Source organism: Podarcis gaigeae (genome assembly GCF_964106915.1).
Source record: "Podarcis gaigeae genome assembly, chromosome: 18".
NCBI classification, from domain to species: domain Eukaryota; kingdom Metazoa; phylum Chordata; class Lepidosauria; order Squamata; family Lacertidae; genus Podarcis; species Podarcis gaigeae.
The window spans coordinates 10650749-10676251 of NC_139696.1; the positions used below are offsets into that span (position 1 = coordinate 10650749).

Here is a 25503-nt window from a genome sequence, read left to right on the forward strand (position 1 = left end):
CCAACATTTCTCCAGTGAAAATCGGGATGTCAAGAAGAAGAAGAAGAAGTCGTCAATCTGGGCGCCTTCCAACACATTCTAAAACATAACACGTAAACATTAAACATTAAAAATCTTCCTTCTACAGGGCTGCCTTCAGATGTCTTCTAAAGGTTGTATAGTTACTTACCACATTAGGCTTGAAGGCCACATAACTCCCTACCCTCCAACATTTCTCCAATGAAAATAGGTATGTCCTAAGGAAAAGCAAGGAGGGCCGTGGGTGGCGCTGTGGTCTAAACCACTGAGCTTCTTGGGCTTGCCGATCAGAAGGTCGGTGGTTCGAATCCCTGCAACGGGGTGAGCTCCTGTTGTTCGGTCCTAGCTCCTGCTAACCTAGCAGTTCAAAAGCACGTCAAAGTGCAAGTAGACAAATAGGTACCACTCCGGCGGGAAGGTAAACTGCATTTCCGTGCGCTGCTCTGGTTCGCCAGAAGCGGCTTAGTCCTGCTGGCCACATGACCCAGAAGCTGTACGCCGGCTCCCTCGGCCAGTAAAGCGAGATGAGCGCCGCAACCCCAGAGTCGTCCGCGACTGGACCTAACAGTCAGGGGTCCCTCTACCTTTAAGGAAAAGCGGGATATTCCAGGATCAAGCCAGAAACCAAGATGGCTTCTATCAGGGCTGTCTTAAGCATATGTGGCGCCATGGTGCAAAGATCCACCTCCCCAGTTGTCCAGTCCCAGGCACGCAGGATGTCTTGCTGGCTCAGCGTCTCGCTGGCTCAGTCACCCCCAAACTCTTGGTGCAGAGCTGCCTACAGCAGAAGGCCCGCTGCTGCGCTTTTTCCTGGACTTAACTCTCAGGCCTGGTGCCCGGGTGCCCTGCACCCCTAGTGCCTATGGGTAAGGCGGCCCTGGCTTCTATAAATCTGGGACTATCCCTGGAAAATAGGGACACTTGGAGGGTCTGGGAAAAGTGACAGGGGGTGGTAAAGGACAAACGCGCAGAGGGAGGGGTTTCTTTCATATTGGAGCCGTTCATTCAACGTCTTGGCTTCTCGTTTTTGCTGTCTCGAATCTCCCATTTCTGTGGTGGTTTAAGAGCTGGTCCAGTGCAGCAGTTAGAGTTTTGAGCTGGGAGTGGATTCGAATCCCCCCGCAGAGCCAGGAAGCCTGGGTTTGTCCTTTAGGGGTGGTCACTGTCTCTCTCAGCCGCACCCACCTCACAGGGGTGTTGCATAGCTGTCAACGTTTCCCTTTTTTTAAGGGAAATTCCCTTATTCTGAATAGGATTCCTCACAAGAAAAGGGAAAAGTTGACAGTTATGGGGTGTTGTTGTGGGGGGTTAAAGGAGAACCACGTACGACACCTGGAGCTTCTTGGAGAGAAAAATGTGGGGTATGAATGCAATAAAATAAAATAAAATAAAATATATATTGAGTTGTCACCCTCTATATTCCACTCAGAGCAGACCTGTTCAAATTAATGGACCTACATTAGTCAGGTCCATTAATTTAAATGGATCCACAGCAGTGTGACTGACATTTGGTACGAACCTACGTTAAAAATAAAAATAAAATAAAAGCATCCTCGTGGTAATTTTGTCATAATTTCCATGGAAATCTCTCATGAAGTACACAGATTTTGACTGATGCACACAGTTTTGCAAGCAAGGATAATGCATGTAAAGGTAAAGGGATCCCTGACCATTCGGTCCAGTCGTGGCCGACTCTGGGGTTGCGGCGCTCATCTCGCTTTAATGGCTGAGGGAGCCGGCATACAGCTTCCGGGTCATGTGGCCAGCAGGACTAAGCCGCTTCTGGCAAACCAGAGCAGCACACGGAAACGCCGTTTACCTTCCCGCCAGAGCGGTACCTATTTATCTACTTGCACTTTGATGTGCTTTCGAACTGCTAGGTGGGCAGGAGCTGGAACCGAACAACGGGAGCTCAACCCGTTGCAGGGATTCGAACCACCAATCTTCTGATCGGCAAGTCCTAGGCTCTGTGGTTTAGACCACAGCACCACCCGCGTCCCGGGATAATGCATGTAGCTTTCACTAATGTAGGTATATCTATGTGTACTCAGATCCATCAAAATGAATGGACCCCAGATTGTAGTATCCATCTGGTTCAATGGGTCTACCCTGAGTAGGAAGAACATAGATTACAACCCACTTCCCCCCAAACAAATACATTTTTGTACACGCTGGTTGCAAAACTGGACAGGGAAATCAAGAGAGCTGCAAATGTCAAATGATGATTTGGCTTGTGTGCAGCATTAGTCATACTCAGAGCAGGCTAAGTGAACTTAACTGGCTCACCTAGCTGTGAACCATTCATTTCAATGGTCTGCTCTGAGAACCACCTGGTTGGCGGGTGGGTTTGAGAAGTGCCCACCGGAGAGTTTATCATGAAAACACAAATAAAATTCTCCCCCATCCATTAACATTGCAAAATAAAAAAATGGATAAAACTTACACCTCTCTCTTTCTCTCCACACACACGAGATGGGAAATACATTCACATGAGTGACTGGTGGCCTTCAAATTTATTTACTTATTTTAGTTTATTATATGCCCTTCATCCTAAGGTCCAAGGGTGACAACAATTTAAAATGCAACATTTAAAAGCAGTTCTTTAAAACGTAACCAGCGTTGACACAGCTGCTTATATTAAAATTCCATCTCCAAGCTTTCTGCAGGGTGTCAAAAAGGTAAAGCAAGGCTGTAGTCCTCATGATCCTGAAAGAAGATCTGATTTAAACAGGAACAAGAGAAGCTGCCATTATCTAGCTCAACAATGTCTACACTGACTGGCAGAGGTTCTCAGGCTGGGATCGTTCCCAGTCATGCCTAGAGATATTCTGCCTCTGATTCCCCCCAAGAGCCCATATAGAGTCCTTACACAGGTTCCCTATTGGTAGGAGAAAATAACAGAGGCCAACCAGAGAATATTGAGAAGCAAAGCAGCTAGTAAGCCTGATCTTTGTTGATCTGTTGCAACAGGGTCCTCACTCCCCACATGCAGGAAAGGAGGAGGAACCCAGAACCAAGGTGTGCCTGCCCTTATATAGACATTTTAAATTCCCTGCCCTGGAGCTCCAGACCACCCCTCCATACATTATACATACATCACAGAAGGGGTGTAACCCAAGACCACCACCCCAGAAACAGAATACCTATATCACAGAAAAGGCAGTCTACAGCAGAAATCTGAGTGCATTGTTTATCTCGTCTGACAGGTTACCTGTTAATGCTCACTTGATTGGATACACTGGGGAGCCTGGCTAGTCTTTTGTAATGATAAATACTTAGTTCCTGAGCTACGTCACAGGCTCACCCTATTCAAACACAGACAGACATACCCTTAAGACAGGATTTGTGAAGGAAAAGACAATGGGGAGGCTTTTCCATTTTCTTTTGACCTCGCAGAGAAAACATTTGGTCAGTTTGGGAATCAAAAATGGTTTCAGGTCGGTCTTCCTGTGCTGATCTACGTACATGCTTGGTTGGTACATTTATGAACATTTATTATATATCTAAGACTTTAAAATTCTTACCAAACTTGCAACTCTTCAATTCTACGATTCTATGAGCTGCAGCTCTTCCCAAAGGCAAGAAGCTGGTCATAGGGTTAAGATATCAACTCTTATTTTTCTACCCACCTACCCCTTTGTTCCACCACCCACTGGGTCATGCAACATCTTCCTTGATGGAGAGTTCTGCAGAATTTGAAACCGGTACCCCAAAGCAATGAATGCATTAGAAATACATATTCTACAGTTTCTGAATCAAGGTTCTCTGAGCATGTCAAAGTTCCTGTTCGGATTGGAACAGGGGGAAATTTAAAAAGCAGATCAAGTGAAAAAAACAACTCTGTCCTTCTGCAGATTCCTGCATTGCAGGGGGTTGGACTAGATGACCCTTATGGTCCCTTCCGACTCAACAATTCCGCTGTTCTTTGATGCCAATTAAATAGGCAGACAGCACCCTCTAGTGTTGGCACCGGAAGCTCTCATGTTCTGAGTAAATCACAGTGTTCTGTCAATTGAACAGAATTTGTCATTCACAATGGAAGTGGAGGAAATTATCCGGATAGATCTGCTTATTTTGAATATGCCTACCCAATTTGCACACTGCATTTTACCAGAATTGGGGTCTCCCCCCACCACATCAGAAGCTTAGCAATCATTAATATTCAGGACAGACAACAGACTAAATAGGAAGGACCTCTTTGCACAGGAGAGTTAATCTAACGTCTACTTTTTTTGTGAGCTGCTTATAGTTTCTATTTCTGACCCAGCGGCATGCACTGTGCTGCTACTCAGATGCTGGGGACCGAATCTGGGACTGCAAGCACCACCTTCTCATCTCCAGGGAAAGGGTGCATGCCAGGTGTTGTAAAAAAAACCTGCCCTTTCCCCCTTATGGGGTATCCAAGAGCCCATATAGAGTCCTTAAGTGGGTTCCCTATCGGTAGGAGAAAATAACAGAGACCAACCAGAGAATATTGAGAAGCAAAGCAGCTATTAAGCCTGATCTTTATTAACTGTTGCAACAGGGTGCTCCCCTCACCCCACGCAGGAGAGAGGAGGAACCCAGAACATTGGTGTGCAAGCTCTTATATAGACTTTTGAAACTGTCCACCCTGTAGCCCAAGACCACCCCCCTGAACCATCATACATACATCACAGAAGAAGGCGGTCTACAGCAGAAATCCTGCCTGCCAGGATACCTGATAAGGGCCACTGATTGATCTACCTGGGCAGCCTGGCCATTCTTTTGTGGTGGTTAATACTTTCGTTCCTGAATCCAGGTCACGGCTCACCCTATTTATACACAAATATGCCCTTAAGACAGGATTTGTAAGCCTGATCGTTATTAAATGGTTGTAACAGGGTTCTCACTCACCACACGCAGGAGGGAGGAGGAACCCAAAACAATGGAGTGCCAAGCCCTTATATAGACTCCCCCCCCCCCCGCATTGTAGCACAAGACCACCCCCAATACATCATACATACATCACAGACGGGGTGGTCTACAGCAGAAATACATCACAGGAGGCAGTCTACAGCAGAAATCCTGTCTGGCAGGAAACCTGTTAATGGTCACTGATTGCATTACCTGGGCTCACCGTAAAGGTAAAGGACCCCTGACAGTTAAGTCCAGTCGCGGACGACTCTGGGGTTGCGGTGCTCATCTCGCTTTATTGGCTGAGGGAGCTGGCGTACAGCTTCTGGGTCATGTGGTCAGCATGACTAAGCCGCTTCTGGCGAACCAGAGCAGCGCACGGAAACACCGTTTACCTTCCCACCGGAGTGGTACCTATTTATCTACTTGCGCTGGTGTGCTTTCGAACTGCTAGGTGGGCAGGAGCAGGGACCGAGCAACGGGAGCTCACCCCGTCATTGTGGGGATTCGAACCGCCAACCTTCTGATTGACAAGTCCTAGGCTCTGTGGTTTAGACCACAGCGCCACCTGCGTCCCTATTCATACCCTAATTCATACCCAAATGTGCCCTGAAGGCAGGATTTGTGAGCACAGAGACAAAGGGGAGGCTTTTCCTATTTCCATCCAAACTGCAGAGGTCACTGAAAGAGTCAAAATGGCTTTAGAACTGTTTTCCTGTACTGTTTCAGACATGTGGTTTATATATCTATGTACCTATGTGTTTGTCTTGTAAACGGATGAACATTTAATTTATATAGTCATAAAAGGTAAAAGTAAAGGGACCCCTGACCATTAGGTCCAGTTGTGACCAACTCTGGGGTTGTGGCGCTCATCTCGCTTTATCGGCCAAGGGAGCTGGCGTACAGCTTCCGGGTCATGTGGCCAGCAGGACTAAGCCGCTTCTGGCGAACCAGAGCAGCGCACGGAAACGCCGTTTACCTTCCCGCTGGAGCGGTACCTATTTATCTACTTGCACTTTGACGTGCTTTCGAACTGCTAGGTGGGCAGGAGCAGGAACTGAGCAACAGGAGCTCACCCTGTTGCGGGGATTTGAACCGCTGACCTTCTGATCGGCAAGTCCTAGGCTCTGTGGTGTAACCACAGCGCCACCTGCGTCCCATATACAGTCATACCTCGGGATAAGTATTTTTGGGTTGCACTCTGCGGTGACCCAGAAGTAACAGAGTACGTTACTTCCGGGTTTCGCCTCTTGCGCATGTGCAGACGGTCAAAATGACATCATGCGCATGCGTGGAAGCAGCGAGATACGACCTGTGCACACACAGTTGTGTCTTATGTTCTATTCAGGATGCGAACGGTGCTCCGGAACGGATCCCGTTCGCATCCCGAGGTACCACTGTATTTGAGACCTTAAATGCGTGAGAACAAACCCCCCTTTCAAGGAGAGTGGGAGGGTTTGAGACCATTATTGAAACTGTCATGCGAGGCTGTCTCTTTTTCACAGAGCATACAGCACGTCTGGAAGATCCGTCCCTGATATTCTCGGGCAATATGCTGCTCTGTGTTCTGAAAATGTGCTTGTGGGTGCCATCTAGTTACATAATTACAGACCCTCCAAGTATCCCTATTTTCCAGGGACAGTTCTGGATTTACAGATGCCATCCCGGTTTCTGATTTGATCCCAGAATGTCTCACTTTTCCTTAGGATGTCCCTATTTTCATCAGAGAAATGTTGCGATCGGTGCTGGAGACGCTGACCCGAGGCGCGGTAGGTTTGCTGACCCCTGTCCTACCTGTTCCCCACTCAGCTTTGCCCAGCTGTTGTTTTCCGAACTATGTCCCTCTGCAAACCAGTTCTCTAAATCTATGCTGCTCCATTGTTCCTGAGCAGCTTCAAGATCCTGGTCAAGAGCAGGGAGAAGGGGAGGTTTCCACCATTCCTCATCAGAGCTCTAATCCTGTCTGGTCTCTGACACCACCCAATCCAGTCTGATGGCGGGGTATTTTTTTTTTATTGTTGTTGTTGTTGTTGTTGTTGTTGTTATTGTTATTGAGCCAGTGTGGTGTAGTGGTTAAGAACGGTAGTCTCGTAATCTGGGGAACCAGGTTCGCGTCTCCGCTCCTCCACATGCAGCTGCTGGGTGACCTTGGGCGAGTCACACTTCACTGAAGTCTCTCAGCCCCACTTACCTCACAGAGTGTTTGTTGTGGGGGAGGAAGGTGTTTCCTGCTTGGCAGGGGGTTGGACTCGATGGCCCTTGTGGTCTCTTCCAACTCTATGATTCTATGATTCTATGAAGGGAAAGGAGAATGTTAGCCGCTTTGAGACTCCTTAAAGGGAGTGAAAGGCGGGATATCAAATCCAAACTCCTCTGCTTCTTCTATTGACAGGGCTTTTTTCAGCTTGAACTTGCCGGAACTCAGTTCCTGCACTTCTCAGGTGGGGGCCATTGCCATCATAAGAGAACAAGGGAGGTGAACATGGTGAGTTCCGGCACCTTTTCTAGAAAAATAGCACTGGTTATGGAATAGGATGTCCCTATTTGCATCCGAGAAATGCTGGAGGGTATGTTATTCTACCTGCCTCTCACTCTCGGAAGACCTATGCATTCTGTGTGCTGCAGCAGCAAGCGGCGGCAACTGAGAAATCACATGATGCTTTCATCAGCAGTGCATGATGGGAGCTGTAGGCATGAGCATGGGAAACTGAGGACCTTAGCCACAATACTCCCAGCATGCACCAGGGCATTTGGAAGATGCAGCTGCTTTTCATTTCACCCTTTTCTGGCCTTCCCATCTGGATCACAGCAATAAGGGGAACAGCTCCCAGAAAAGGAGCCTGGTGGTCCTCTAACAATTTTATTTTGTACATTTCTTTGGAACTGTCAATTTCAAGCTAGGTTCTGATAAATTTTACGCCCATTTCTTAGAAAGATGATTTCATTGGTATTTTTGCTATGTATTTTTTATATTGTATACTGTAAAAAGCTCAGTGTGGGGTTTTTTTTACCAATTAAGTGGCACGGTATTTACACTGTGATTAATAAACAAGGAAACAACTGAGTTAACTTTAACCATCTGCAAGATGAACTTTGCAAGATTTTCATTGCTCTGCTATGGTTAAGGGATCATGCATAGACAAGGTCGCATCCTCTAGAACTTTCTTTATGTATGCAACAACAGCAGCAAGAATACTTATTGCAAAGTACTGAAGACACAATATTTACCCACTCTGGAAGAATGGCAGATGAAGGTGATGGACTATATGGGATTGGCAGAAATGACCGGCAGAATCCGAGACCAGGGAGAAGAGTCGGTGGAAGAAGAATGGAAGAAATTTAAAGACTACTTACAGAAATATTGTAAAATTAATGAATATTAGAATGATGTTGGATAGAAATTAAGTGGTTTCCAGCTGTAATGTTCTAAGGGAATATGAGAAACGGGCTTAGAAACAGGTTAAAACTTAATGGGAAGGATTTGCTGAACTAACAATTTGAATCGGAATACAAAAAAGGGAGGTATGAGGAGGTCCGGGAAACATGTTAAAGAAAATGAGAAATGGAAAATCTGCATGTTTTATTTTTTTTCTTTTTAATTATTTTTACTTTTGTATTTTTGTTACTATTTTTTATTGTTTTCTTTTTTTATCTTTATTGTATTATTATTAAAAACCTTAATAAATATTCTATAAAAAAAAAGACAAGGTCGCATCCTGTTCAGGCCAGGAGAACTCCCTTCTGCTCCCAAGTTTCCCCACCCTGCTGCTCCCTGTCAACAAAGAAGCCTTGATTTCGCCCTCCTGATTTAGCAGCTGCCCAGGTGGCTGGTTCAGGTTTCCCCTGCCTGCTTTGCAATATGTTAAGTCACCATTTCCAATTGAAACCGGAGAGATTAGCTTTCTTTTCCTGGGCACCTGATTACCTAGATGGGCACCTGTCAGTCACCGTGCTTCCCTAGGCGAGGGATGCATTGAAACCCTCCACCAGCAAAACTTGCCAGCCGCAGGTCACCCAGGTGACGCCTCTTGCCTGTGTGTGGTTCGTAGTCTTGAAACTGTAAAGGTTCAAAAAGATAAAAATAAAACGGTCCAGAGGAAAGTTTGCTCATTCTTTTTTTTTTTTAACAGATGTTTTGTAGGGCCAAAGTGTGCCTCCAAGTTGAGAGGTGAAATGGAAAACCGCTGTCAACTGAGGCAACCCCCCCCCCCACAAAGAAAACCCAGGTAGCCAGTAGAAATGTTGAAATGAACTCCACCCTACAGGGCTTAAAAAATGAATAAATATGTAAACAGCAGGCTGCAGTTTTGTTATTTATTGACCAGATCAATTGGCTTGTTTAGATAGTTTTAGAAGGCTGGATTTATCAGTTTGCAAAAAGTGCAGGTTCTCACCTCTCCCTGGAGAGAGCAAATGGCTCTGTAGGGATACAGGCCATTATTTATTTCTTACCAATTTATTTCTTTTTTCTTTTATATACTTTATTGGAAGATGAAAATAATGTGTATGTAATTGTAAGTGCACACGGTAAAAACATCCAAATACAATACCAAAAGTAAAACCCACCAGAAATAGAACATATAAACATTACAAGATTGTTATCGTTCAATCTATTATTTATATATATATATATTTCTTCTTTACTGAAGACAAAAAGCAATGTGTATATATAATTGTAAGTGTACAGGTAAAATATGATGTGAAAAAGGGGGAAAGGAAAAGGAAGGGGGTAAAAAAAGAACACCATATACAATATAATTGAAACTTCAAAACAAAACAAAAGCCACCAAATTAAAATTGTTCTAAAACCAGATAACAACTCCTAAAAGCAATTAGCGGCAGCATCACCACCACCCAGGACAATGATCAGTCACACATTTGTTTTCATTGTGTTAAAACCAGAAACGGGGCAAAAATCCCAAGTCCCCCCCACAGCCTCAAACTAAGGCCAGGACAATTGACAATGACAGAGGCACCATACATACACAACAGAAAGAGGTTCAGAAAAGCAGTCCATAAAATTGTAGCAATAAGCGGATACCATGTACTGTATGGTTTCCTCTGACTATCCAATACAGAATCAAATAATCAGCCAAAATTATTTTGCTAACCAGAGGGACCCGCGGGGAGTGGCACCACGACGAGCTGGGCAGAAGCGTAAATCCACACCCCAGGATTTTTCCTTATCAATTGTTTAATATAGAAATTTCAGTTTGGGTAACAAACGCCTTTTAAAAAAACAAAGAAAGTGCTGCATCCTTTGAAGACGGTGCCTGGAATGAGAGGCCTGTTAGCCCAGGTGTGATTTCCTTGAACTGCAGTGGGAATGTGCCCAGTTTAGGAGGATAGGGACAAACTGGAACAAGTGGGGAGCAGTCTAGCCTGGCCGGGGTGAAAGATGCCCTGCTTGCAGGCAGAAGTCTCCCCCCACGCCACCAACCCCCCATCTACAAGGTTAACACAAGGCTGCCAGGGTGCCCAGTTGGTGGTGACCCAAGACGGCCACCGACATGACTCTGGCATGTCCCGTTTCATTATATATACGTATATATTGATTTTAACATATAAATTGTAAAATGTACCACAAAACTTATCACTTCTACAATCTTTTTAGACATCCATCAGCACCTCTGATGATCCACTGTTTTAACCACTTCTTATACATATCTTAACTTTATATTGCCTTTACACCTCTTAACAAATCACCCTCCCCCTTCTCCATCTTTGCAATACTTCCAATAATACTCCTCACAAAACCTTCTTGCAAACCTACATACGTTGTCTGATGGCATGTCCCGTTTCAAGGAGGAGCTGGGAGGCCTGTTTCTGAACCAAATTGTTTATATTCCAACCTATCTTTTCCTAAAAGCAATCAGAAGGTGTGGCTACAAAAATCCCCGAGGGTCACTCCTTACAAGTCTGCAGCTTTTTGACAGCGGCAGGGGTGGAGCCCAGGTGGGGTGGACCAGAAGCAGCGCCTGAAAGGGCCTCCTCAGTCCTTCCAGGAGCAAGTTGCTCGCTTGGAGCAATCCGTGGCGCTGCAGCCTCTGCCCTGCTTTTCCTTGAGGGCTCCTCCTCTGGCCAAGACACCTCTCAGGGAGCTGTCAGGTGAGCACAGGCCATTCACAGGGCAGGAAAGAACGTGAGGCATGAAATGAGCTTTGATGCACAGGAGAGTTCTTCTGGCTCGACTTGCTCCAGCTGGAGACTCAAGTTCCCTTGCTCTAGTTCTCCTGTCACTAGCTCTCTGGGTGCCTCCAGGACAAAGAGAGTTCGGATTCAGGGAGGTGCCCAGCAGGGCTCATAGTGGCTTGGAAGGGCAGGAGGTAAACAAAAATACAGTCTAGTGGTGATACAATTGAATGAGTGGTTTTTTAAAAAAAAGATATTTCTCTTAGGTTGCTTTTGATTCAGTATTTATTTTGTAAGTTGTCTGTTTGTATGTGTTTCCAGGTGGACAGGAAAATTACCCCTCCCGCAGATGGGCAGGGACCCCACGGCAGCCCTCTGGCACCAGTGGCCAACACAAGCAGGAACTGTCTCCAGAAGAGGGAGCGCCAAGGGGGCTCAGAGCAGGAGCAGGCCAGGCACAAGGGGGTCGTACCAGGGACTGGGCTTTACGCTACCAAATGCCTGGTTTAAACAAGGATGCTTTTAAATTTCTCCTGGAAACTAATAGTGAGGGAGATGGATGCACCTCATGAGTGAGGGTGGTTCACAAACAGGAAGCCGCCACCAAGGAGGCCCTGTCTAGGGGCACCACCAACTGGGCACCCTGGCAGCCTTATATTAACCTTGGGGGTGGGTTGGGCGGAGGACTTCTGCCTGCAAGCGGGACATCTTTTACCCTGGCCAGGCTAAACATGTCCATGCCCTTCCAATCTAGACTGTCCCCCACCCGCTCCAGTTTGTCCCTATCCTCCTTAAAGTGTGGCACCCTAAACTGGGCACATTCCCACTGCAGTTCAAGGAAATCACACCTGGCCTAACAGGTCTCTGATTCCAGGCACCGTCTCTGAAGCATGCAGCTCTTCCTCTGTTTTTAAAAAGGCATTTGCTACCAACAGACAGCAACGGCCCCTGTCCCATCCGCGGCTCCCAAGCTGCCAAAAAGAAGGGGGAAGGGGCAAGGTGGCGCAGCTCACCCGCTCTGTATTTTAATGTTTGAAATGGTTTTGTTTCATATATATATATGGAGGTTTTGGTGTCCTCGGGTGTCTTCCCGTGTAAAAGTTGGGGTGTCTAGGCGACGTTTCGACGAGGTCTCACTCGTCATCTTCAGGCTGGTGCTTTCGGCTTCTTGTTACTGGAACAGAGCGGGATCTCAATGTTTGAGTTCCTATAAATACTGTAGAGGGGGTGTGGTGTCTAGCCTCCAATGTTCTGGGCAGAGAGGAAGTTCCCAGGCTAGTGTGCCTTTTCTTCTTTTGTTCCTTAATTACTTGAGAGATACCTTGAGTGATTTCTTGAGTGATATCCTGAGTACCACTTAGGTGGGTCATTAGGTGTGGATTAGTTGCTAAAGTCTTTGTGTCTTGACCTCTTGAACTTTGTGAAGAGTTTTCCTGAGAAGATGGCTGTATTGCACTTAGTTGTGCTTTGGCTTGGCTTCGTGTATAGGGGCGAGCTGTGGTTTTGTGGCTTGTGTCAGCCAGATCTGTGTAGGGATTGCAGGGGGGTGCAGCATCCGGAGGTGCCACCATGGATTGGCTACTGGATGGTGTCAGTAATTCATCTGTGGAGAGGGTCTGGGTTTGGGTCTGGTGTGGTTGATTGGTGTTGGCGTTCTGTGTGCCTCTGGATCTGGTGTCAGTTTTTGTGGGGAGGGCTAATTTCCAGATGTCTGGCAAGCGGGATGTGTCGTCACGCTTGTTCATGTTGTGAGGGTGTTTCTCTATCTCGATGGCTTCCATGATTATTCTCTTGTGGTGATGTTCCGTGTTAAAGAGCAATTTGGAATCTGCAAAATTAATTTCGTGTCCTGTTTCTTTCATGTGTTGGAAAAGAGAGGAAGTTTTTTCTTCTTTTTTGACGGCATTCTTGTGTTCTGCGATACGTGCATTTATTCGTCTGTTTGTTTGTCCAATGTACGTGGACAAACGCCAACACCAATCAACCACACCAGACCCAAACCCAGACCCTCTCCACAGATGAATTACTGACACCATCCAGTAGCCAATCCATGGTGGCACCTCCGGATGCTGCACCCCCCTGCAATCCCTACACAGATCTGGCTGACACAAGCCACAAAACCACAGCTCGCCCCTATACACGAAGCCAAGCCAAAGCACAACTAAGTGCAATACAGCCATCTTCTCAGGAAAACTCTTCACAAAGTTCAAGAGGTCAAGACACAAAGACTTTAGCAACTAATCCACACCTAATGACCCACCTAAGTGGTACTCAGGATATCACTCAAGAAATCACTCAAGGTATCTCTCAAGTAATTAAGGAACAAAAGAAGAAAAGGCACACTAGCCTGGGAACTTCCTCTCTGCCCAGAACATTGGAGGCTAGACACCACACCCCCTCTACAGTATTTATAGGAACTCAAACATTGAGATCCCGCTCTGTTCCAGTAACAAGAAGCCGAAAGCACCAGCCTGAAGATGACGAGTGAGACCTCGTCGAAACGTCGCCTAGACACCCCAACTTTTACACGGGAAGACACCCGAGGACACCAAAACCTGCATTCCTGTACCCGTGAAAATCTACGAAAGCATATATATATATATATATATATATATATATATCTCAAAAATTTAATTAAATAATTATATATAGAGACAGAAAGCGGGGAAAAGAGTCTGCAGTGGAGGTCATCTGCTCGGAGTTGCACCTCAGTCAAGGCACCATCTTTGAAGGATGCAGTCCCTCCTCTGTTTTTTAAAAGGCTGTATTGTATTGGCCGGTATTGGCCGGCTACCCTCCCGCTTCTTTCAGCGGCTTAAGAGCCGCGGTCGGGAGGGGTGCCATTGTCCTGCACCCCCAATGGCCCTTGTGGTGGCATCCTGGGTGGGGTGGGAGGACCCTCTCCATTCCGGGCTTGGAAGGCAAGGCCAATTTTTGTAAGGTTGCAAATATAAGCCGCACTTTTTACTTTTCCCGGGCAGAATTTGGGGGGAAAGTGTGGCTTATATTCGGGCCAATAGGGTAATTTCTAAATTAAACAATGAAAACCCATGTGTGACTGATCGTGCGTCGCAACCTCTTTCTGCAGGTTCCTGGGTGGTGATGCTGCTGCTGCTGCTGCTGCTGCTTATACCTCCTTTTTTGATATACAGGCCAGCCGGTTCCTCCTGGAAGCACGACACGCCGGGGACACATTGGCTGTGGGTGGACGCGACTGCGGTGCTGGCCAATCCACTGTCTCAGCCACCTGGCCAGAAGCCTGCTCCCCACTTGCGCCCCACTGCTGGCTGGGTTGCACCGATGCCGATGGGGCGGTGCTTTCCTGAAGACCTTCTGGACCTAGGAGACAAGGGAACAGAGACCGAGTTGTGAGGGGTCGTGTGGGGCTCTGGTGGGGTACCGGGAGTCTCCTTGACTGAGGTGCGGCTCCGAGCAGATGACTCCCACTGGGGACTCTTTATTCCGCTTTCCATCTCTAGCCCGATCTGCGAGAAAAGCAAACAAGTCACATCCAGATTCTGGGAAACTGCCGTGATTATTATTACTAATTAATTAATTAATTAATTGGGGGGGGGGACCACCTGGGGAATGCCAAAGAGAAGAAAGATCAGAGCCCAGGGAGTGGGGGTGGGACAACAGTCAGTGGTCAGAGGGAGAAGACTGGGAAGAGGAGGTGTCTTAAGCTGGAGAGGTAACAGGGCTTAGTGAACTGGGAGAGTCTGTTGCAGAGGCAGAAGCTGCAGCAGGAGAGTGGGATGAGAGAGGCCAAGAGGCAGAGATGAGTCTGGCTGGGGAAGAGTCATGATTGTCTCCCCCTCATGCTACGACAAGCTTGCCTCCCTCCTGTCTCTCGGAATAAGGAGAGGCATGAAAAGGGCAGAGGTTGACTGCACGCAGGTGCAGTCTCCGATTGCTTGAGAAAAAGCCCTGGGGGAGCAGTGGACTTTCAGCCTCGGCAGCTGATTTTCACGGAGTAAGACGGAGGAATAAGCTGCTCTAGGCCTGACACTCCCCAGGTCTGTGGAGATCATGTTTTTGCTAATAAAGAGTTAACTCCGTCTTTGAACTGTGTGATTACTGACCGGTACTCTGCTGCAACACATATGTAGATACGTGGGCGCCTTGTTCTAGGTCAACACCTATTGTCCATCTAGACCAGCTATGCCTACTCTGATTGGCCGTGGCTCTCCAGGGTCTGAAGTTAAGAGAGTCCTTTCCTGATCCCTTTAACTAGAGACACTGGGGAATCAAACGTGGGACCTCCTGCCCTTCAAAGCCATTGCGCTACGAGCCCTGCTGGGCACCTCCCAGAATCCGAACTCACATTGCACCCTACCTGTTTCGTATCTTCAGCAGCCTCCATGCTGTAAGAACAAACACTGACAGCTCCCGTCTCCTCCTCTAGGCTGGGCAGAGAGAGCTGGTTCTGCAGCTGTGACTTCAGTTCCCCTACAGCAGCCTTCTCCTTCTCTGAGCATCCTTGGTGCTTCCTTTTCTGGGTATGCTTCTTGCTCACATTGGCCACTGGTGGCGGTGGTGGAGGGCTGCCATGGGGTCCCTGCCCATCTGCGGGAGGGGTAATCTTCCTGTCCACCTGGAAACACATACAAACAGACAACTTGCAAAATAAATACTGAACCAAAAGCAACCTAAGAGAAATATCTTTAAAAAAAAATCACTCAATTGTATCACCAAGAGTCTCTATTTTTGTTTACCTCCTGCCCTTCCAAGCCATTACCATTGCCTCCTTGATATTGCAGCACACACTGAGGGCTCCTGCCTCCTCCTCTGGGCTGGGGAGAAGAGCACTGGTTTTGCAGCCGCGGCTGCAGCCCCACTGCTGTGGCCTGCTCGTGCTCCTTCTCTAAACCCCCTCCGTGCTTCCTCTTCTGGGGACACCTCCTGCTCCCGTTGGCCGCTGGCAGAGGCGACAGAGGGCTGTCGTGGGTTCCCTGCCCCTCTGCGAGAGGGATACTCTTCCTGCCCAGCCTGAGGCCCCCACCCTCTTTGTCCTGGAGGCACCCGGAGGGCTGTGGTTAGAATAATAGAATCCTAGAGTTGGAAGAGACCACGAGGGCCATCGAGTCCAACCCCCTGCCAAGCAGGAAACACCATCAGAGCACTCCTGACATATGGTTGTCAAGCCTCTGCTTAAAGACCTCCAAAGAAGGAGACTCCACCACACTCCTTGGCAGCAAATTCCACTGTCCAACAGCTCTTACGGTCAGGAAGTTCTTCCTAATGTTTAGGTGGAATCTTCTTTCTTGTAGTTTGGATCCATTGCTCCGTGTCCGCTTCTCTGGAGCAGCAGAAAACAACCTTTCTCCCTCCTCTATGTGACATCCTTTTATATATTTGAACATGGCTATCATATCACCCCTTAACCTCCTCTTCTCCAGGCTAAACATGCCCAGCTCCCTTAGCCGTTCCTCATAAGGCATCGTTTCCAGGCCTTTGACCATTTTGGTTGCCCTCCTCTGGACACGTTCCAGTTTGTCAGTGTCCTTCTTGAACTGTGGTGCCCAGAACTGGACACAGTACTCCAGGTGAGGTCTGACCAGAGCAGAATACAGTGGCACTATTACTTCCCTTGATCTAGATGCTATACTCCTATTGATGCAGCCCAGAATTGCATTGGCTTTTTTAGCTGCCGCGTCACACTGTTGGCTCATGTCAAGTTTGTGGTCAACCAAGACTCCTAGATCCTTTTCACATGTACTGCTCTCAAGCCAGGTGTCACCCATCTTGTATTTGTGCCTCTCATTTTTTTTGCCCAAGTGCAATACTTTACATTTCTCCCTGTTAAAATTCATCTTGTTTGTTTTGGCCCAGCTCTCTAATCTGTCAAGGTCATTTTGAAGTGTGATCCTGTCCTCTGGGGTGTTAGCCACCCCTCCCAGTTTGGTATCACCTGCAAATTTGATCAGGATGCCCTTGAGTCCATCATCCAAGTCGTTGTACTTGTGTAAATAAAACCATGTACCCTGAAGACACCACAGTCTCCGCTGACCTTCAGTCCAAAGAAACTGAACCTATGTAAGCACCTGGAACCCTGGGAAATTAAGGCCTGCACAACCACATCTCTGCATTTATGTGTGGATGGGTGGAAACCATAATTGTGAAGCAAGAAATGAAATCATTCTCCTTTTTGTAATCTAATAAGTAACAACCTTGTATTAGTTCTCAGTCCTCTTTAATGTGGAGTGATGGGTTGTGTTTCTATTTAAATTTCTGTCCTTATTCCTAAATGCATTGGGAGCTTGGATCCTGCTTGGGGGTTTCCCCTTTGGGCATCTGGCTGGACAGAGTGAGAACAGGATTCCGGACTAGGGGCAACATTGGCCTGGGTGTCCATTTTTTTCCTTCTTGAAATATAGCAACCCTAGTTAAGGGGCCATCGCCTCCGACTTATGAGTGTATTCCGCCCCTTTTAAGGCCACCCAAACCTGCCCACTCATCACTTCTGGTGGCAGGCAGTTCCTAGGACTGAATCCCTATGCGCTTCTGGCGTTATTCACTCTTGGCTGCAGGTGTTCTTCTGTGTTGCCTCCAGGTGGAAGCATCCCTGGCCGAATTATTGTGGGGTGGCCCTTGTCTGCTAATATCTTCCGGGGTGATGCCAGGCCGCACCTGGAAGGACCCCTCTTCCTTATCCTGAAGCTGTGGGACAAAAACAAAACAAAAATAGCAACGTGAAGAAGTCTGAAGGACAAAGCAGGCCAAGTTGTCCTCAGAGGATCTGTTTCCTAAATAACTCATAGGAAAGATCTGCCTAGTCCAGCCTCATTTTTCTCACATTATACAACCAGATATTTCAGCTGGAGATTGGCCACCAGAGATTTGCCACATACCCCCTTGAGGTGTCCAGAGTCCCCCAAGGTGTTGCTCTCGTAGGCTTCGTAGTCTAAGCTCAGGGGGCTGTCCGGGCCGGCGTCTCTCTGGGGGGCGAGGGGATTCTTCCCATTTGGGGTCCTCCTGCACACAACCTCAGAGTCGCCAATATCCATTTCGGGGAACTGCGGAGGAAGAGGGAGAAGCCCCGTCAGCAGTGCTGGGAAGGAGGAAGAGACTTCCCAGAATCTCCTGCAACGTGGCCTGACCCTGCAAGGCTGTCCTTCGTCTTCCCTGCCTGGGCTTCCCTCCTCCTCTGTCTGCCACATACAGTACCTCCTTGAGATCTCTGAAGTCCTCCAAGGTGTTGCTCTCGTAGGCTTCATAGTCTAAGCTCAGGGGGCTGTCCTGGCTGGCGTCTCTCTGCGGGGGGTGAGGGGATTCTTCCCATTTGGGGTCCTCCTGCACACAACCTCAGAGTTGCCGATATCCATTTTGGGGAACTGCGGAGGAAGAGGGAAAAGCTCTGAGCAGCGCTGGGAAGAGGGGAGGGAACCTCTGCCTGCAAGCGGGGCATCTTTGACCCCGGTCAGGTTAACATGTCCTCTCCCTTCCGACCCTTCCTCATCAGACTGTTCCCCACCCATTCCAGTTTGCCCCTATCCTTCTTTAAAGTGTGGGGCCCTCAACTGGGCACATTCCCACTGATGTGCAAGGAAATCACACCTGGCCTAACAGGACTCTCATTCCAGGCACCGTCTTCAAAGGATGCAGCTCCTCCTGTTTTTTTAAAAGGCATTTGTTACCCAAATTGTAATTTCTATATCAGACACGTCCAACCCACCAATCCTGATTGATCAGTCGATCAGGGGGTTGATCTTGGTCGATCGCACAGCATGCTCCTCAACAGGCAGAAAGACAATGACTCCAAAGCTGGGCACGAAAGAGCTCCGCACCCCAGCTGGTTTGAAAAGAGAGAGAGAGAGAGAGAGAGATGGAGATGGGCTGGGGGGGGGGGGTGGAGAAAGAGGATGGAGGGGAGAAGGAGCTGGGTCCAGAAGAGGAGGCTGGAGCTGTCAGTGTTTGTTCTTACAGCATGGAGGCTGCTAGAGATGCGAAGCAGGTAGGGTGCAATGTGAGTTCGGATTCTGAGAGGTGCCCAGCAGGGCTCGTAGCGCAATGGCTTTGAAGGGCAGGAGGCCCCACATTTGATTCCCCAGTGTCTCTAGTTAAAGGGATCAGGAAAGGACTCTCTTAACCTCAGACCCTGGAGAGCCACGGCCAATCATAGAATCATAGAATGAATTTTAATATATATGTAAAAGGAAAGACTCGCAAGGGCACAAGATGATATTATAAAGGATATGATTATTAAGTATAAATGACTACTAACACAACAAGAAATAATAATACAAATGCCAATGCACACACAGGTGAGGGGAAGTTGGGGGGGGGGGGAGCATAGCTGTCAACTTACAGATTTGAAAATAAGGGACCAGCAGCCTTGAAAATAAGGGATCAGCAGCCAAAATAAGGGATCAACAATTACTTTGATAAAATACATATTTTGTTGCATGCAAATGGCAAATGGCCCGCCAAATAAGGGACGCTTGACAGCTATGGGGGGGGGGGGAGGGAAGCAGAGGTTGGTATTTGGAAAATCATTAAGAATGTGATATAAATGTAAATTGGCTGACAACGATTGTGCTTGTAATTTGAAATATTTTGAATGATTGTGGTTGTAAGTTTCTTTAAATAAATAAATAAATATTTTTTAAAAAAACTTAATTATACATCAACTCTGCTTGAAGGGGAGGGGGGAGGTTTAGTTCTGCTCCCTCCCACCTGGCTTGAAAAGAGGGGAGTGGCTTTGAAAACACTTAACCTTTCAAAGACTTGGGGAAATTTCAGTTCTAGGTTTTGGGGTGTGTGGAAGGTGGCTTTGAATTCCTGGTCAGACTTTGAGGCTCGGTAGTAGAGAACAACTTTGAGGCTCCTCTAAAGCAGTGTTTCCCAACCTTGAGCCTCCAGATGTTTTTTGGCCTACAACTCCCATCATCCCTAGCTAGCAAGACCAGTGGTAAGGGATGATGGGAATTGTAGTTCAAAAACAGCTGGAGGCCCAAGGTTGGGAAACACTGCTCTATAGGACAAAAAATGGGAAGAGGTTTGTTTCTTTAGGGGTGGGAAGAGTTGTTTTGTTTTTTTTAAGTGTTTTGGCTTCCTTTCTCCTTGGCATTCCTCCCACCCACTCCAATTGTATTTATTTAAAATATTTATAAGTCAGTTTGGGGGCAAAAAAAGAGATACCTCTTCCAACCATCAATGTATGCAAAGTTAATTTTTTAAAGAAATAGTCTCTCCCTTGATGCCCTGTCTTTTCCTGCTTAAAAATGCAGTGCTTTTTTCTTTAAAAAATGTTTAGGGGGTACACTCATTTTGACTCAAGAAAATAACTATTTTATAGTTCAAATCAGGGGGGAAAATACAGTAAATGGACAAAAATATGAAGATTCACAAAATGTTTAGGGGTATGCGTACCCCTGCATCCCCCCCCAGAAAGAAAGCACTGAAAAAAAATGTATGTATTATATATATATATATTCACTGTCTCAGTTGCCAACAAAACAACTCTATATTAGATATATTGAGTGCCAACAAAACAGCTCTATACTGTACAGTAGTACCTCGGGTTACATACGCTTCAGGTTACATACGCTTCAGGTTACAGACTCTGCTAACTCAGAAATATTACCTCGGGTTAAGAACTTTGCTTCAGGATGAGAACAGAAATTGGGCTCCGGTGGCGCGGCAGCAGCAGGAGGCCCCATTAGCTAAAGTGGTGCTTCAGGTTAAGAACAGTTTCAGGTTAAGTACAGACCTCCGGAACAAATTAAGTACTTCCACGGCACCAGAAATCGTGTCTGCACAGACGCAATCTGGCCCACGGAACGATCTCTGCGGGAGTAAACCGGCCCAGGTGAGGAAAACCTTGCCAACCCCTGGTGTAGATGATACTGAGCAACGTGGACTAATGCAAGGTCTGACTCTGCATAAGGCAGCGTATCAAGTTTCTAGATCTCACACTTGCAATAATAATAGTAATAATATCAACATCAACTTACTTGCTGAGGCCCCAGGTCCAGTTCCCAACATCTCCTGATAGGACTGGGAATCTCATTGAATCATAGAGTTAGAAGAGTCATGTAGCTCAACCCCCTGCAATGCAGGAACCTCTGCTATAAAACCTTCAAGGAAGGACTGTGTTTATGCTGCACAATATGCCCACCCACAGAAAAACCACACCAGCCTGGAGCTAGATTTCTCCCCACTCACCACCCCACTCTTTTGCTTTCCCCTGTGTATATAGACTGAGCCTGACCGTGCCGGCACCGCCAGATGGGAGTTGGAGCCCAAACATCTGGATGGCACCAGGTTGACAAAGGATGGTCCGCACCCAAACCTGGGTTTCCAGCTGTTTTTGGACTACAACTCCCATCCCTAGTGGTCAGGGATGATGGGAATTGTAGTCCAAAACAAAAAAAAGTCCTCTCCTCCATGAATTCATCCAAATCTCCTTTAAAGTCATCGAAGTTGGTGGCAGCCACTGCCTCCTATAGGAGGGAGTTCCAGAGTTTAGCTATGCGCTATGCGCCTTTTGATGCTAACTTCCTTACCGGTCACAATCATTCATAACATCTCAACGTCCGCTCGTTTTGCATCACAGGGATTAGCTGTACTCAGGCCGGCAAAATGGTGCTTCCGTGTTTTGAGGGCAGATCTCTCCCTCTCCCTGTTATCTTTTCTTCTTCCAGGAAGGGACGCCCTGTAGAATTAGCTGATCCCACTTAATCTCTCTGTTATAGTGGAGCTGATCCACATTATGAAGGACTGAGTGAGCCACACTGGCCTGTTATTGCAACCCACAGTGTCTCCGGGAAATGCGTTGTCCAAACAAGCAGATGCCTGTGTTGTATGCGCTTTGTCAGGAATGCACCGGGACTCGCATTCCGTGTGCCTAAACACTTCTCTTCCAAATGCGCACGTTAGGCAGTTCATGTACAGAAAGCACTGATACTGGTTTTTAATTATTCCATTTCTCCATCAAGTAGCTGAGCAATAGGCCAGTTCGTTCGGTTCCATGTACGATTATTTAATATATATTTTATTTTAAATTTTTCAAACCCTTAGTACATATTTGATACCATTCTTTCTAATACATATGAACTTACCCTCCATCCCATGGTTTCCTTATTTCTCCTTATTTTGCTGATTATCATACCTAACAGCCCTCTTCAATTTAGCTTAATATCTAAATTATTTTTCACTGCTGTTCACAGTTTGAATCCTACTGGCAAATTTATCTATTATATTTCTGCAAATATTCTATGAAAGGCTTCCCCTCCTCCCTTAACACTGACTCCTCCTGGTCTCTAATTTTTGTTGCCAGACTTGCCAACTCCACATATAACTCAGCCGTAGAGCATCTCTTTTGTAGGCATGGAATCCTGAGTTCAATCCCTTGAGCTGCCCTGCGAAGAGGAGCCGCTGCCAGCCAGTGTAGGAAATACTGAATGAGATGCACCAATAATCTGACTCAGCATTAAGCAGCTGAATAAACTGGCCAAGATGTACAAGACTGTGTCAAGTAAATTTTGGAAACGCTGAAGGGTCATTTTTTCATTTGCGGCGGATTTGTAAAAAAGTGGCAGGCTTTTGGGAAATGATAAACAATGAATTGAAGAAGATGTTTGAAATAGTCACCCCCCCCCAAAAAAAAGCCTGAAGCATTTCTTTTTGGGAATAATAGGGGAAGAGGTCCCAAAATTTGGTTAAATTGTTTATGTTTCCATTGCAGCCAAAAATGGAAAGAAGTAGTTCTGTCAAAAGAGAAGTGGACGCTAAAACGATTATACCGTATGGAGATGGTGAAATTGACGACAAAAATAAGAGACCTAAAAGACAAAATGTTTGTGGAAGAGTGGAGATCCTTTTCAGACTATATGAGAAAATATTATACTCAAATGAAATCGCAGGCATGGCTGGAAATATGAGTAAAGGAATGAGAATGACAAAGGAATATAATGTACGATATGAGCTGCACCAATGATCAGACCCAATATTAAGCAGCTAAATTGTGTTTAAGAGTTCCTTATTCCCCTCGGTGAGCTATAGTTCCCGGAGTTTTCCTGAGAAGAGGGATTGATAGTTAAATCTTCTGGGAACTGTAGCTCTGTGCAAATACAGAGTCACCTGGCAACTCTCAGCAATCCTTGTTGTTGTTTAGTTGTTGAGTCGTGTCTGACTCTGGACCAGAGCACGCCAGGCACTCCTGTCTTCCACTGCCTCCCAGTTTGGTCAAACTCATGCTGGTAGCTTTGAGAACACTGTCCCACCATCTCGTCCTCCGTCGTCCCCTTCTCCTTGCTCCCTCCATCTTTCCCAACATCAGGGTCTTTTCCAGGGGGTCTTCTCTTCTCATAAGGTGGCCAAAGTCTTGGAGCCTCAGCTTCAGGATCTGTCCTTCCAGTGAGCACTCAGGGCGGATTTCCTTCAGAATGGATCGGTTTGATCTTCTTGCAGTCCATGGGACTCTCCAGAGTCTCCTCCAGCACCAGAATTCAAAAGCATCCATTCTTCGGCGATCAGCCTTCTTTATGGTCCAGCTCTCACTTCCATACATCACTACTGGGAAAACCATAGCTTTAACTATATGGTCCTTTGTTGGCAAGGTGGTGTCTCTGCTTCTCAAGATGCTGTCTAGGGCTGTCATTGCCCTTCTCCCAAGAAGCAGGCGTCTTTTAATTTCGTGGCTGCTGTCACCATCTGCAATGATCATGGAACCCAAGAAAGTAAAATCTCTCACTGCCTCCATTTCTTCCCCTTCTGTTTGCCAGTGGCCATGATCTTAGTTTTTTTGATGTTGAGCAATCCTTAGCAAACTACATTTCCCAGGATCCTTTGCCGGAGGGAGGAGGCCATGACTGTTTAAAGTGGTATGATAATGCTTTTAAATGTGTAGTGCAGACCGGGCCAAAGATTAAAATATGTCGACGTCTGGATGGCCTTGCCTAACCAAAAGCGATTCCAGCAGGCAGCAGAAAAAGCTCAGCTAAGGCGCCTGCCTGGTGTCAAGAGGCAGGGAGTTCCAAAGCCTAGGTGCCTCCACACTGAAATATTTATTTCCTATGACTGATGTGCACAATGATGGCAGAATACAGCCACAAAGAAAAAAACAACCCCACACCAGTATGGAGGCACCTTTTATTTAATTCAGTGTTGGCCGTTCTTTTTTTTTTCCTTCCCTTTTTTTTGTATGTTATGATTTTATGATTTTGCAATCTTTAAATGTCTTCATCGTACACCAACCTGAGTGTTTCCTGCCCCCGCAATATTTAGTTTGATGGTTGATAAATATATTTTTTAGAACTAAATAAATGTACAGTTAAGGGTCAAGGGATTTTTAAATCTGAAAAAAGGTTTGGGGGTGTTGTGTGTGTTCTATATGGGTTTCTCAATGTAACCACAGGGAATTGAATAATTATAATAATAATAATAATAATAATAATAATATTCTATACATGGTCGAGGTAACTGGGGCTGCATCCAGTGAAGTCTTCCAGAGAGGAAACCCATTGAAATGAATGGAGCTTACTTCTGACTAAACATGTTTAGGATTTTGCTGTTAAGTTGTATACAACCATCATCATCATCATCAACTGGCCTTCATCAAGAGATCCCCAGGGCACTTCACATAATAAAATACAAGTTAAAACACAAGTGAATAATTAAACCAAAACAATGAAACAATAACTCCCCCTTTCCCACAGATACATTTCAAAGGCTGTAGGATATTAATCAGGAAATATAATATAATCTGTTACAGAAAATGTGATAAAAGGGGGATAAAACGAAGGATTTTCTGTTCGTGCCTTGAGGAGCTATTCTATGAGGTAAAGAGAAAAGGGGGGGGGAATCCACATTTTAAGAAATTATCTGTGGAAAATTATTCTTCATGAGAAATATTTGTTTTATGGAAATCCTGTGGGTCCCTCAGCGTTCATGTGTGATTATTTCAAAAGTATGCATTTTATGTATTTCAGCTGAGGCAATTTATGAGCGTCTGAGGAAAATATTTTCTAGGAAGGAGTTTATGGATATTTAATATTTATTTATATTTGTTTTACCTAATGAGAATAACTTTATATTATTCAATAACGAGGCATTTATTTATGAGGGAATAGTAATAAGAGCCCCCTCGCGCTTCCACATCTGCGCATGCGCACCTCACCTCACCTCACCGAGACGCTGCCCCCTCCATCACTCTCTCATTTTCAACTAACTTCAAGAATGCCACCTTCTCAGCCAATCGAATCGCCAAGATCATCTCCCTTGGCCAATTAGAGAAGTCCGCTTCAGCATGGCTCCGCCTTCCCTCCTTTATGTGCGTTTGTGTGAAAGTATTCTGCGAGCTGCCAATCATCTTAACCCGCCTCCTTCCTTTTCTGCGCCGCGGCTCCTCAGCCAATCAGGAAAGCCCTTCACGGCGAGTGGGGGAGGGGAAAGAAAATATTGTTTACCTCAGAGAGGAAAAACGGTAAAGATGAAAAAAGAGGTGGAACAGGGAGGAGGGAGCGGGGGAGGAGA

At 46.4% G+C, this 25503-nt stretch overlaps 1 protein-coding gene across 1 annotated transcript; it reads right to left on the minus strand.

The window, feature by feature from the left end:
- Nucleotides 1-13647: 13647 nt before the first annotated feature.
- Nucleotides 13648-18741, minus strand: LOC310835801 (uncharacterized protein). The gene is made up of 4 exons (XM_083720774.1): nt 18193-18741; nt 17877-18041; nt 15362-15619; nt 13648-14510 (listed from the first exon to the last, which is right to left on the minus strand). The coding sequence occupies exons 2-4, from the start codon at nt 18030-18032 to the stop codon at nt 14265-14267; spliced, it is 660 nt and encodes a 219-aa protein (XP_083576900.1). The 5' UTR covers nt 18033-18041; nt 18193-18741; the 3' UTR covers nt 13648-14264.
- Between the last annotated feature and the right edge of the window lie 6762 nt (nt 18742-25503).